Source organism: Cetorhinus maximus, chromosome 2 (assembly GCF_964194155.1).
Source record: "Cetorhinus maximus chromosome 2, sCetMax3.hap1.1, whole genome shotgun sequence".
In the NCBI taxonomy this organism is placed as follows: domain Eukaryota; kingdom Metazoa; phylum Chordata; class Chondrichthyes; order Lamniformes; family Cetorhinidae; genus Cetorhinus; species Cetorhinus maximus.
In genome coordinates this window covers 131,967,587-131,981,377 of record NC_135880.1, presented here as the reverse complement: position 1 = coordinate 131,981,377, position 13,791 = coordinate 131,967,587, and the positions used below count along the sequence as shown (strand labels likewise).

The 13,791-nt window shown below is 51.7% G+C and overlaps 1 protein-coding gene across 1 annotated transcript in view; it reads left to right on the top strand.

Moving 5' to 3' along the window:
* The first annotated feature begins 2,365 nt into the window (after window positions 1–2,365).
* The window catches only part of mtap (methylthioadenosine phosphorylase), a 212,922-nt gene continuing 201,496 nt past the window's right edge, over window positions 2,366–13,791 (top strand). The window contains exon 1 of the mRNA XM_078569460.1: window positions 2,366–2,534. Within this exon, the coding sequence (XP_078425586.1) occupies window positions 2,517–2,534 (18 nt within the window). The 5' untranslated portion in view covers window positions 2,366–2,516. The remainder of the gene's footprint in view (window positions 2,535–13,791) is intronic.

Genomic DNA, 13,791 nt, shown 5'->3' with positions numbered 1-13,791 from the left:
GAGGAGCCTCTCCACGAATGTCGCCATTCTCTCCATGGAGGAAGCATGGCGTTCGGCCATGAGGCTCATTGCATCGGTGATGCTTCGCGTGGACTCCTCCAGCACGGAGACCATGCCACGCATTGCCTCATGTATCTCCACCAGATCCTCCCGCAGACCCTGCTGGACTTCCAGTGTCTCCTGCCTCAGGGACGACTCCAGAGGCCTATCATCAGCCACCGACTCAACATGTGCCCAGTCCCCTGCAGTCCTCCGAGTGCCGCACCCTGGGCACTCTCTGTCTCCGCCCGCACCTCAAGTGAGTGTGAAGTGCCCTCACCGCTGTGCCCCTGGACACTAGCTGATGATCTAATTGCCACCAAGGTGATGGTATCTGCACTAGTGCCTGCCTGGCTGAGATGGTGTGATGCTGGTGATTCTAATTGTTCTGGGCCCTCAGGTGTGAGAGGGGGCCCCTGTGCCTCATTCTCCCGGCCCTGCTCCGGTGATGCTGAAAGGAAGAACAAGGACATTTGATTAGTTAAAGCGGAGACAATGTCAATGTGCATGCCTGGCCCCCAGATCAGTATGCACTCATCCTTCCATAATGAATGGTCAAGCCATGTTGGAAGCTTAAATCACTGAACATTCAACAGTGGAATGGCTGCTGGGACACACGTGGTGACCTCAGTGCTCGGCAATCTTACCTCCCCGTGACACCCCAGCCTCACTGTCACTGGTGGACCTGGGCGTATGACGCCTCTCCAGCTCCATTACCTCCTGCTGGTATTTGGTGATTACGGCCAACTGGACCTGGCATCTGCCAGTCCGCATCCGCTCGGCGGCGCTGTGTGTGGGCTTTTCCTAAAAAAGGAGAAAAGAGCATTGATTAGTCCACCCTGTACCTGTATTGCCATCGCATCCTTGCCATCCCCATCTGACTGGGACATTGCAGGGCTCCAGTGAATTGTGACCCTGTAGCTGCCGCACACTCGCACCAAGAAGCCAGGGCTGACCCCACTTGTCCACATGCTGCCTCCATCACATTTTCCACCACCGTACTATCATTCAGGAGGCCACAAACATCCAGAGGTTAAATCTAGCCAGCAAGAACCCCAAGAAGCAGATTTCTGTAGGTATTAGAAACTGTCGGCAGCATCTTGTGAAAGCAGAGACAAGTAGTTCCAGCAGCAACAAGGGTGAAAAAGAAGCAGGAAGCACACTGAAATCCTCAAAGCCAGTTTCTGTCAATCCAGGCTACGAGCTGCTCTTTTTCCTCGGTGGTGCTATTAATGATGGTGACGGTGTGAAGGGTCTCCAAGAAATGCATTAAAGAATTTGAATTTTTGCAATGCCTCACACAACCTCAATGTCTTAAAACACTTCAGAGCCTTTAAAACACTTTTGAAGTGGAGTCACTGTCTTAATACAATCTAGGACAGCAGCCAAGTTGCACAGCAAGGTCCCATGACAGCAATAGACAAATGGCTGGATAATCTGATGTGGGTGGTGTTGTTTGAGGCTAAATTTGACCAGGACACAGAGAACACTGGGAATACATTGACCCTGCAGTGTGTGCCCATATGAACACAGTAGGAGTAGGCCATTCAGCCCATCGAGCCTGCTCTGCCATCCAATATGATCATGGCCGATCATCTACTTCAATGCCTTGTTCCCACACTATACCCATATCCCTTTATGTTATTGGTGTTTAGAAATGTGTCAATCTCTACTTTAAACATACTCAATGACTAAGCTTCCATACCCCTCTGGGGTAAAGGATTCCAAAGATTCACAACCCTCTGAGTAAAAAAAATCCTAATCACGGTCCAAAGTGGTTTTCCCTTTATTTTGAAATTGTGCCCCCTGGTTCTAGACTCCCCAACCAGGGGAAACATCTTACCTGCATCCACCCTTTAAGTATTTTGTAGTTTACCATGGGAAACCACAATTCATAACATCTCATGTGAGGGGACCAGGTCTATCAATTCTGCTACGGGATATAACTGATAATCTGGCTGACAGCACCTTGAATTTCCTATTCATAGTAGCAGCACCTCCAACTCACAATTCTCCCCTGTTGTAACACCAGCTTGTGGCCAGTCCATGCTCAGCACTGAAGGGTCAGTCGGTAAATTGTAGATTAAATCAGGTTTAAGTGCAGTCAATCGGAGAGGTGCGGGTCAGGCTTGGAAACTCTGGTCATAATATCACCCAACCACTTTGAGAAAGGGTGACTACGGTTGAATGCATTCGAGCCGTTAGTTTTCTCCCCCCTCCTCGCTCTTTCACTCAGTTCCGTACAGTGGCTGCCTTTCCCATCCAGTTCCGACTAATTACATCTCCTAACCATCCCTATAAAGCCTAGAGCGCTGTGTCTGCTTGTATCACAATGTGTGGACATGCTTGATGTTAGCTGGATGTGTGAGTGATTGAAGCTGCTGCTGACAGTCTCTTCCTGCAGCGCTCAGGCGCGCTCCTCACGCCGGAAGTTTAGAAAGAACCGCGGGTCCGCTTTGTGAGAACACCAGGCGGGGATGGGGACGGAGGTGAAGGTAAGGCCGCGCTCCGGCTGCGGGTCGCGGATATTCTCTCAGCTGCTCAATTCCCCGGGACTCCGGCCCTCGGGCCACTGACTCGCCGCCGGACCGAATCCCCCCCGCCGCCGCCGGGTTAGTGAATGAGGCGGCGGACACGTGGGGGAGTGGGCTGTCTGGCCGGTGTAACCGGGGAGGGAGGCGGTTAATGCAGACAGAAAGCGGTCAGTGTAACCAGTGAGTGGGCTGTCTGGCCGGTGTCACCGGTGGGTGGCGGTTAATTCAGACAGAAAGCGGTCAGTGTAACCGTGGAGTGCGCTGTCTGGCCGGTGTAACCGGTGAGGGAGGCGGTTAATGCAGACAGAAAGCGGTCAGTGTAACCGGGGAGTGGGCTGTCTGGCCGGTTTTACCAGGGAGGGAGGCGGTTAATTCAGACAGAAAGCGGTCAGTGTCACCGGGGAGTGGGCTGTCTGGCCGGTGTAACCGGGGTGGGAGGCGGTTAATGCAGACAGAAAGCGGTCAGTGTAACCGGGGAGTGGGCTGTCTGGCCGGTGTAACCGGAGAAGGTGGCGGTTAATGCAGACAGAAAGCGGTCAGTGCAACCGGGGAGTGGGCTGTCTGGATGGTGTAACCGGGGAGGGAGGCGGTTAATGCAGACAGAAAGCGGTCAGGGAAACCGGGGAGTGGGCTGTCTGGCCGGTGTAACCGGGGAGGGAGGCGCTTAATGCAGACAGAAAGCGGTCCGGGTAACCGGGGAGTGGGCTGTCTGGCCGGTGTTACCGGGGAGGGAGGCGGTTAATGCAGACAGATAGCGGTCAGTGTAACCAGTGAGTGGGCTGTCTGGCCGGTTTAACCGGAGAGGGTGGCGGTTAATTCAGACAGAAAGCGGTCAGTGTAACCATGGAGTGGGCTGTCTGGCCGGTGTAACCGGGGAGGGAGGCGGTTAATGCAGACAAAAGCGGTCAGTGTAACCGGGGAGTGGGCTGTCTGGCTGGTGTAACCGGAGAAGGTGGCGGTTAATGCAGACAGAAAGCGGTCAGTGTAACCGGGGAGTGGGCTGTCTGGCCGGTGTAACCGGAGAAGGAGGCGGTTAATGCAGACAGAAAGCGGTCAGTGTAACCGGGGCATGGGCTGTCTGGCCGGTGTAACCAGAGAGAGAAGCGGTTGATGCAGACAGAAAGCGGTCAGTGTAACAGGGGAGTGGGCTGTCTGGCCGGTGTACCCGGAGAGGGTGGCAGTTAATGCAGCCAGAAAGCGGTCAGTGTAGCCGGGGAGTGGGCTGTCTGGCCCGTGTACCCGGGGAAGGAGGCGATTATTGCAGACAGAAAGCGGTCAGTGTTACCGGGGAGTGGGCTGTCTGGCCGGTGTAACCGGAGAAGGTGGCGGTTAATGCAGACAGAAAACGGTCAGTGTAACCGGGGAGTGGGCTGTCTGGCCGGTGTAACCGGGGAGGGAGGCGGTTAATGCAGACAGAAAGCGGTCAGTGTAACCGGGGAGTGGGCTGTCTGGCCGGTGTCACCGGTGGGTGGCGGTTAATTCAGACAGAAAGCGGTCAGTGTAACCGTGGAGTGGGCTGTCTGGCCGGTGTAACCGGGGAGGGAGGCGGTTAATGCAGACAGAGAGCGTTCAGTGTAACCGGGGAGTGGGCTGTCTGGCCGGTGTAACTGAGGAGGCAGGCGGTTAATGTAGACAGAAAGCGGTCAGTGTAACCGGGGAGTGGGCTGTCTGTCTGGTGTAACCGGAGAGGCTGGTGGTTAAAGCAGGCAGAAAGCGGTCAGTGTAACCGGGGAGTGGGCTGTCTGGCCGATGTAACCGGAGAGGCTGGCGGGTAATGCAGACAGAAAGCGGACAGTGTAACCGGGGAGTGGGCTGTCTGGCCGGTGTAACCGGGGAGGGAGGCGGTTAATGCAGACAGAAAGCGGTCAGGGTAACCGGGGAGTGGGCTGTCTGGCCGGTGTAACCGGGAAGGGTGGCGGTTAATGCAGACAGAAAGCGGTCAGTGTAACCGGGGAGTGGGCTGTCTGTCCGGTCTAACCGGGGAGGGAGGCGGTTAATGCCGACAGAAAGCGGTCTGTGTAACCGGGGAGTGGGCTGTCGGGCCGGTGTAACCGGGGAGGGAGGCGGTTAATGCAGGCAGAAAGCCGTCAGTGTAACCGGGGAGCGGGTTGCCTGGCCGGTCTAACCGGGGAGGGAGGCGGTTAATGCAGACAGATAGCGGTCAGTGTAACCGGGGAGTGGGCTTTCTGGCCGGTGTAACCAGAGAGGCGATTAATGCAGACAGAATGCGGTCAGTGTAACCGGGGAGTGGGATGTCTGGCCGGTGGAACCGGGGAGGGAGGCGGTTAATGCAAACAGAAAGCGGTCAGTGTAACCGGGGAGTGGGCTGTCTGGCCGGTCTAACCGGGGAGGGATGCGATTAATGCAGACAGAAAGCGGTCAGTGTAACCGGGGAGTGGGATGTCTGGCCGGTGTAACCGGGGAGGGCGGCGGTTAATGCAGACAGAAAGCGGTCAGAGTAACCGGGGAGCGGGCATTCGGCTCGTTGTAACCGGGAGGGAGGCGGTTAATGCCGACAGAAAGCGGTCAGTGTAACCGGGGAGCGGGCATTCCGCTCAGTGTAACCGGGAGGGAGGCGGTTAATGCCTACAGAAAGCGGTCAGTGTAACCGGGGAGCGGGTATTCCGCTCTGTGTATCCGGGGAGGGAGCAGGTTAACGTAGACAGAAAGTGGTCAGTGTAACCGGGGAGCGGGCTGTATGGCCCGTGTAACCGGAGAAGGAGGCGGTTAATGCAGACAGAAAGCGGTCAGTGTAACCGGGGCGTGGGCTGTCTGGCCGGTGTAACCAGAGAGAGAAGAGGTTGATGCAGACAGAAAGCGGTCAGTGTAACAGGGGAGTGGGCTGTCTGGCCGGTGTACCCGGAGAGGGTGGCGGTTAATGCAGCCAGAAAGCGGTCAGTGTAACCGGGGAGTGGGCTGTCTGGCCCGTGTAACCGGGGAAGGAGGCGGTTATTGCAGACAGAAAGCGGTCAGTGTTACCGGGGAGTGGGCTGTGTGGCCGGTGTAACCGGAGAAGGTGGCGGTTAATGCAGACAGAAAACGGTCAGTGTAACCGGGGAGCAGGTATTCCGCTCGGTGTATACGGGGAGGGAGCCGGTTAATGCCGACAGAAAGCGCTCAGTGTAACCGGGGAGTGGGCTTTCGGGCCGGTGTAACCGGGTAGGGAGGCGGTTAATGCAGGCAGAAAGCCGTCAGTGTAACCGGGGAGCGGGTTGCCTGGCCGGTGTAACCGGGGAGGGAGGCGGTTAATGCAGACAGAAAGCGGTCAGTGTCACCGGGGAGTTGGCTGTCTGGCCGGTGTAACCGGGGAGGGAGGCGGTTAACGTAGACAGAAAGCGGTCAGTGTAACCGGGGAGTGGGATGTCTGGCCGGTGTAACCGGGGAGGGAGGCGGTTAATGCAGACAGAAAGCGGTCAGAGTAACCGGGGAGCGGGCATTCGGCTCGTTGTAACCGGGAGGGAGGCGGTTAATGGCGACAGAAAGCGGTCAGTGTAACCGGGGAGCGGGCATTCCGCTCAGTGTAACCGGGAGGGAGGCGGTTAATGCCGACGGAAAGCGGTCAGTGTAACCGGGGAGCGGGTATTCCGCTCGGTGTAACCGGGGAGTGAGCCGGTTAATGTAGACAGAAAGCGGTCAGTGTAACCGGGGAGCGGGCTGTTTGGCCGGTGTAACCAGGGAGGGAGGCGGTTAATGCAGACAGAAAGTGGTCAGTGTAACCGGGGAGTGGGCTGTCTGGCCGGTGTAACCGGAGAAGGAGGCGGTTAATGCAGACAGAAAGCGGTCAGTGTAACCGGGGTGTGGGCTGTCTGGCCGGTGTAACCAGAGAGAGAAGCGGTTGATGCAGACAGAAAGCGGTCAGTGTAACAGGGGAGTGGGCTGTCTGGCCGGTGTACCCGGAGAGGGTGGCGGTTAATGCAGCCAGAAAGCGGTCAGTGTAACCGGGGAGTGGGCTGTCTGGCCGGTGTAACCGGGGAGGGAGGCGGTTAATGCAGACAGAAAGCGGTCAGTGTAACTGGGGAGTGGGCTGTCTGCCCCCTGTAACCGGGGAAGGAGGCGGTTATTGCAGACAGAAAGCGGTCAGTGTTACCGGGGAGTGGGCTGTCTGTCCGGTGTAACCGGAGAGGCTGGCGGTTAAAGCAGGCAGAAAGCGGTCAGTGTAACCGGGGAGTGGGCTGTCTGGCCGATGTAACCGGAGAGGCTGGCGGGTAATGCAGACAGAAAGCGGACAGTGTAACCGGGGAGTGGGCTGTCTGGCCGGTGTAACCGGGGAGGGAGGCGGTTAATGCAGACAGAAAGCGGTCAGGGTAACCGGGGAGTGGGCTGTCTGGCCGGTGTAACCGGGGAGGGTGGCGGTTAATGCAGACAGAAAGCGGTCAGTGTAACCGGGGAGTGGGCTGTCTGTCCGGTCTAACCGGGGAGGGAGGCGGTTAATGCCGAAAGAAAGCGGTCAGTGTAAACGGGGAGTGGGCTGTCTGGCCGGTGTAACCGGGGAGGGAGGCGGTTAATGCCGACAGAAAGCGGTCAGTGTTACCGGGGAGTGGGCTGTCTGGCCGGTGTAACCGGGGAGGGAGGTGGTTAATGCCGACAGAAAGCGGTCAGTGTAACCGGGGAGTGGGCTGTCTGGCCGGTGTAACCGGGGAGGGAGGTGGTTAATGCCGACAGAAAGCGGTCAGTGTAACCGGGGAGTGGGCTGTCTGGCCGGTGTAACCGGGGAGGGAGGCGGTTAATGCAGACAGAAAGCGGTCAGTGTAACCGGAGATTTGGCTGTCTGGCCGGTTTAACCGGGGAGGGAGGCGGTTAATGCAGACAGATAGCGATCAGTGTAACCGGTGAGTGGGCTGTCTGGCCGGTTTAACCGGAGAGGGTGGCGGTTAATTCAGACAGAAAGCGGTCAGTGTAACCAAGGAGTGGGCTGCCTGGCCGGTGTAACCGGGGAGGGAGGCGGTTAATGCAGACAAAAGCGGTCAGTGTAACCGGGGAGTGTGCTGTCTGGCCGGTTTAACTGAGGAGGGAGGCGGTTAATGCAGACAGAAAGCGCTCAGTGTAACCGGGGAGTGGGCTGTCTGGCCGGTGTAACCGGAGGAGGTGGCGGTTAATGCAGACAGAAAGCGGTCAGTGTAACCGGGGTGTGGGCTGTCTGGCCGGTGTAACCGTGGAGGGAGGCGGTTAATGCAGACAGAAAGCGGTCAGTGTAACCGGGGAGTGGGCTGTCTGGCAGGTGTAACCGGGGAGGGAGGCGGTTAATGCAGACAGAAAGCGGTCAGTGCAACCGGGGAGTGGGCTGTCTGGATGGTGTAACCGGGGAGGGAGGCGGTTAATGCAGACAGAAAGCGGTCAGGGAAACCGGGGAGTGGGCTGTCTGGCCGGTGTAACCGGGGAGGGAGGCGTTTAATGCAGACAGAAAGCGGTCAGGGTAACCGGGGAGTGGACTGTCTGGCCGGTGTTACCGGGGAGGGAGGCGGTTAATGCAGACAGATAGCGGTCAGTGTAACCGGTGAGTGGGCTGTCTGGCCGGTTTAACCGGAGAGGGTGGCGGTTAATTCAGACAAAGTGGTCAGTGTAACCGTGGAGTGGGCTGTCTGGCCGGTGTAACCGGGGAGGGAGGCGGTTAATGCAGACAGAAAGCGGTCAGTGTAACTGGGGAGTGGGCTGTCTGGCCGGTTTAACTGAGGAGGGAGGCGGTTAATGCAGACAGAAAGCGGTCAGTGTAACCGGGGAGTGGGCTGTCTGGCCGGTGTAACCGGAGATTAAAGAACAGAAAATGCTGGAAAAACTCAGCCGATCTGGCAGCATCTGTTGAGAGACAATCAGAGTTTTTAGTCCTTATGGCTCTTCAGAGCTGTATCGGGAGAGCTGCTTATTGTATTGATGAAGAGTCATACGGGCATGAAGCGTTAACTCTGCCTTCCTCCCCACAGATGCTGTCAAACCTGAGTTTTTCCAGCTATTTTTGTTTTTGCTGTAGCTGCTTATTGTTCAATAGCTGAGCCCGACGTTATGGTCGGAACTTGCTGCCAATTAGGGTATGGTCAAAGCTCATCACCCACGGCTCGGGCTGTGCTGGCTCGCGGCATCACTGCATTCACCAGTTAGCGGGAGACATCCAACTCCTGCTTTGCTGCAGATGCTTTGGTGGCTGATTTTGAGCTTGGGTCTCCTGTCGAGGGGCCCGGGCGGCCGCAGCTCCGCCCAGGGGCCCGGGCGGCCGCAGCTCCGCCCAGGGGCCCGGGCGGCCGCAGCTCCGCCCAGGGGCCCGGGCGGCCGCAGCTCCGCCCAGGGGCCCGGGCGGCCGCAGCTCCGCCCAGGGGCCCGGGCGGCCGCAGCTCCGCCCAGGGGCCCGGGCGGCCGCAGCTCCGCCCAGGGGCCCGGGCAGAGCTGCGCCTTGAAACATTACTGTGAGGGCACCACAGTCATTTGGAGGAAGACGTGTAGTGTTTGAGCTCTTCTGTAGTGGCTAAGGTGATGTGCTACATACTTTTTGTGATTGAACGTAGTCGGCAAATATCACACTTTAAAGGGAAGGTGATATGTTGATTGACCATTGTCTAATTTAAGAAGTTGTGATTTTATTTCCTGATATGTACCAACCTTCGGCCTCCCGCAGATGAGCACTTTCACAATACTGGTATACGATAATGTGACAAAGAAGATCAAAACTCAAATTCATTAAAACAGTCAAGAGCTTTATTTAATTCTTCAATAACCTCATAACAGGAAACAGCAGAAATATAAGATTCCAGTGATAAATTTACAAAACTATATTGTAACATGCATCCTGTGTTTTGTAACCTTGGTGTCTTCCAGTGAACTTACAAGGATGCAATTAATCAGCTTTTCTAAAAGCTCTCTGTGCTGATAAAGACCTTTGGAACTGTAGAATGAATTGTGTAATCAAACTTGCCATCGTATCAACTCATCACGTTACATTAACATCTTAAAATAAGCACACCATGACACATGTTACTCCAGTGATGGAAGTATTTGTCTATTTTGTGGTCGTTAGTTAGGAATCACTGTGCTTCCCTTTTCAAATGGCTTTCATCATGGCACATTTTACAAAGATTAGCATCATCAACTCTTAAAATGCTTCCAAATTCAAAAGACTTGTGCATGCAAACATTCATCACAGAAATATTTGTGACATTCAGGATACCATGCAAAAAATATGAAATGAGCCAAATGTTAATCATATCACATTGTAATTATCTGAATGGAAATGCCATCAAAAGGATGACCAGAGAATCTGCTTCAAAAGGATAATATAGAAACATAGAAAATAGGAGCAGGAGTAGGCCCTTCAAGCCTGCTCTGCCATTCATTATGAACATGGCTGATCATCCAACTCAATAGCCTTCTCCCAATTTCTTCCCATACCCTTTGATCCCTTTCGCCCCAAGAGCTATATCTAACTCCTTCTTGAAAACACACAATGTTTTGGTCTCAACTACTTTCCCTGGTAGTGAATTCCACAGGCTCACCACTCTCTGGGTGAAGAAATTTCTCCTCACCTCAGTCCTAAATGGTCTACCCCGTATCCTCAGACTGTGACCCCTGGTTCTGAACTCCCCCACCATCGGGAACATCCTTCCTGCATCTACCCTGTCTAGTCCTGTTAGAATTTTATAGGCTTCTATGAGCTCCCGTGAGATAAACAGGAGCAGTTGAGAATTCACTTTCACTTCGATCTGATCCTGATAACAGTTGTTGCGCAAGGGCACAAAGCCGCAATGATAGTTGTTTTGCTAATCTTGCATCTTGCCATTCCTTTGTCACACATCCAGATCTAATTTTAAGGGTTATTGGCTACACTCTGATCACATTGTTTTCCTATCAGATTGCATTGAAGTTCATTTTTAAATGTCACATATTGGTGTCCATCTTTGAAAACTAGTGCATGATTGAATCATCACAAAGAGAATATTGCTTTGATAAGCACAATGTTATCTGAGTTATATATATCATATCTATTCTATTAAATGATAAAACAATTCTAACATCCTTTACTCCGATATTCATATCAGGTCAATTTTAAACTTAATCACTAATATCTGTCCGATATTGAAAACGTACTTTTTCATAGCTGGGGGAAATAAAATCTTTTTCTTGTTAATATTTTCACCAGTTTTGCCTGAGCATTAGTGTTGGTAAAATAAAACAAGTTGTGTACCTTCTCCAACCTTGTGAGCAGAAAGCATGAAACTATGCAGGGAGGAGTGAGTGGATTTAGTTTGTGGCTCAGGGATATTGAATTTTACATTAAAGGAATTGTTTTTACAAATTTATGCACCAGATGAAGCAGGAAAATTCATACCTTTTTGTAAAGAGTTGCTTTAAAAAGTATTTCAGTAACTTTTTACCTTCCTGATAATCTCATCATGTTTGCAGTTTAAAAAGTTGAACTAAACAACAAAAATAATGGCATTTCCACGATGTTGTACATGCAGTGGCAAATCTTTGGCTACCATTTCCCTGTATGAGGCTTTTCAAGTAACTGGAAATTGTTGGAGCAAAAACTAGATCCCTAGTGCACGTCTCCATGCCGGGTTCTGCTTATAGTTACAGTTTTTGGAAAAAGGTTCTGAAAGCTTTGATACTAATTATTTCCTCACTAGTAAACCCTATACAAGTAAAGCCATTTCAAAAATGAACAATAAGGCTTCAGCTTCTTGTGCTGGTGTTGGCCACGTTGTTGGCTAATTCTGCCTTTATGTTCAATGTCACTGTTGTTTGTAGTATAGAAATTCAAGGCAAGAGCCAGGTTGAGCCTCTGACATAGGGAATATAACCCAGAGCTTTATATTTGATCAGGTAACAAATTGCCACAATTCATATGGTTTCTGTTACCTACAATAAAGGAATTATTAGGTTATTTTAAAGTTCCCACCCTTGTTTCAAATTCCTCCATGGCTTTACCTCTCTCTATTCTTGTAACCTCCAGCTCTCTGACCCTCTACCTCTTGGGTTCCTTCAGTCCTGGCCTCTTGCGCATCCCCAATTTTCTTCACTCCACCACTGGCAGCCGTGCCTTCAGCTACCTAGGTTTATAGCTCTGGGAACCCCTCCATAAGCCTCTCTGCTTCATTATGTCTTCTCCTTAAAGCCTGCACATCACCTGTCCTAATATCTCATGTGGCTGAGTGTCAGATTTTGTTTGATAACACATCTGTGATGTGCCCTTGGCCACTTAACCATGTTAAAGACATTATTTGTTGTGTCCTCGAGGTAATTTGGACTTGACAGGATAAAGCATCGAGGAATACATTTCACTGAAGGAAGGTTCAGTTTCAGGGCTCCTCTACATTGGAGAGACCAAACACAGACTGGATGACCGCTTTGCGGAACACCTTCGGTCTGTCCGCAAGCATGACCCAGACCTCCCTGTCGCTTGCCATTTCAACACACCACCCTGCTCTCATGCCCACACATCCGTCCTTGGCCTGCTGCAATGTTCCAGTGAAGCTCAACGCAAACTGGAGGAACAGCACCTCATCTTCCGACTAGGCACTTTACAGTCTTCTGGACTTAATATTGAGTTCAACAATTTCAGATCATGAACTCTCTCCTCCATCCCCACCCCTTTTCCGATCCCCCTTTTTCCAATAATTTATGTTTTTCTTTTCCCTCCTATTTTTACATTTGTTCCGATCTATTGTTTCATCTCCACCTTTTAGCCCATTTTGATCCCTTCCCCTACCCCACCCCCACTAGGGCCATCTGCCACTAGCTTGCCCTGCTTTCTACCCTTAATGTCCCCATTAGCACATCTTTTAGAAAATATCACCACCATCAACACCCCTTTGTCCTTTTGTCTATGGCATCTTTGGCAGTCTCTTCTTGGCCTCCACCTATCACTGGCCCCCTATCGAGCTCTACCTGTTCCACCCCCCTCTACCGGCTTATATTTCATCTCATTTCTATATGTCTTAGTTCTGATAAAGGGTCATATGGACTCGAAACGTCAACTGTATCCCTCTCCGCAGATGCTGTCAGACCTGCTGAGTTTTTCCAGGTATTTATGTTTTTGTTTCAGTTTCGATCTCATGGATGTATCTAAGCCAATGGGAGTTGCTGCTTTCAGGCGAGGAGGGAAATGGGAGAAAATTGGAAATAAACAGTTTATCTTGCAGCACACAATTGCTATGGTTTCTGAGATGTAGTTTTCTAACATAGTTACAAATTAAGGTCAGGATGTTTCTTTTGGTTACACGACCTGATTTTTAATTATCTTTCTCTCCAAGGCCTACATGCTTGCCCCTTTGTGTTTCTAACATTTCTGTCCCTTACGATTTCACTTTGCAACAATTCGCTTGTGATGTTTTATTTCTCTACCTCACTCCCCGCCCCACTCTCACTAACCTGTCTATTGTATGATGGAACCATTTTGTTAAAGGTTAATTATTTAAAAGTTTACATAATCTTCTTGAAGGGCCAGTTTGTGCTTTTTTTGTCACCTGTAAATCATGATTGTCACTCACATCAAAAGTTTAAATGTAGATTCTAATATCAAATTATATATGCAACAGTGCGCATTGTTAAAGCACACCGAAGCAATATGTCACATGATGAGCAAAAGGTAAAAATATTACGTACATGATAATGATACTGTACTCTTCAGACTACATATATAAACTTCAGGTATATCTGTAAATTTATTCATGCTGCAGCTAACTGAAACTCATGGTATTTGAGAATTGTATTGTTTTAAATGTAAAAGATGAAGGAAAATTTTAACCCTACCCACCTGACAGAAACCTGGCAGAAAGGAAATTAAAGGTGGCTGGGTGTTACCCTCAACAACTTTATCACCAAGATTGCTCTGTAGCATGACGACTGACCTGGCTCTGTGGCAGGTGGTGAGGGAACCAACAAGGGGGAAAAACATCCATACCACCCTGCCTGCCGCAGATGCATCTGTCCATGACAGTATCGGTAGGAGTGACCACCGCACAGTCGTTGTGGAATCTAAGTCCTGCCTTCACATTGAGGATACCCTCCATCATGTTGTGTGGCATGTGCTAAATGGGATAGATTTCGATCAGATCTAGCAACTCAAGACTGGGCATCCATGAGGTGCTGTGGGCCATCAGCAGCAGCAGAATTGTACTGGAACACAATCTGTAACCTCATGGCCTGACATATCCCCCACTTTACCATTATCATCAAGCCAGGGGATCAACCCCGGTTCAATGAAGAATGCAGGAGGGCATGCCAGGAGCAG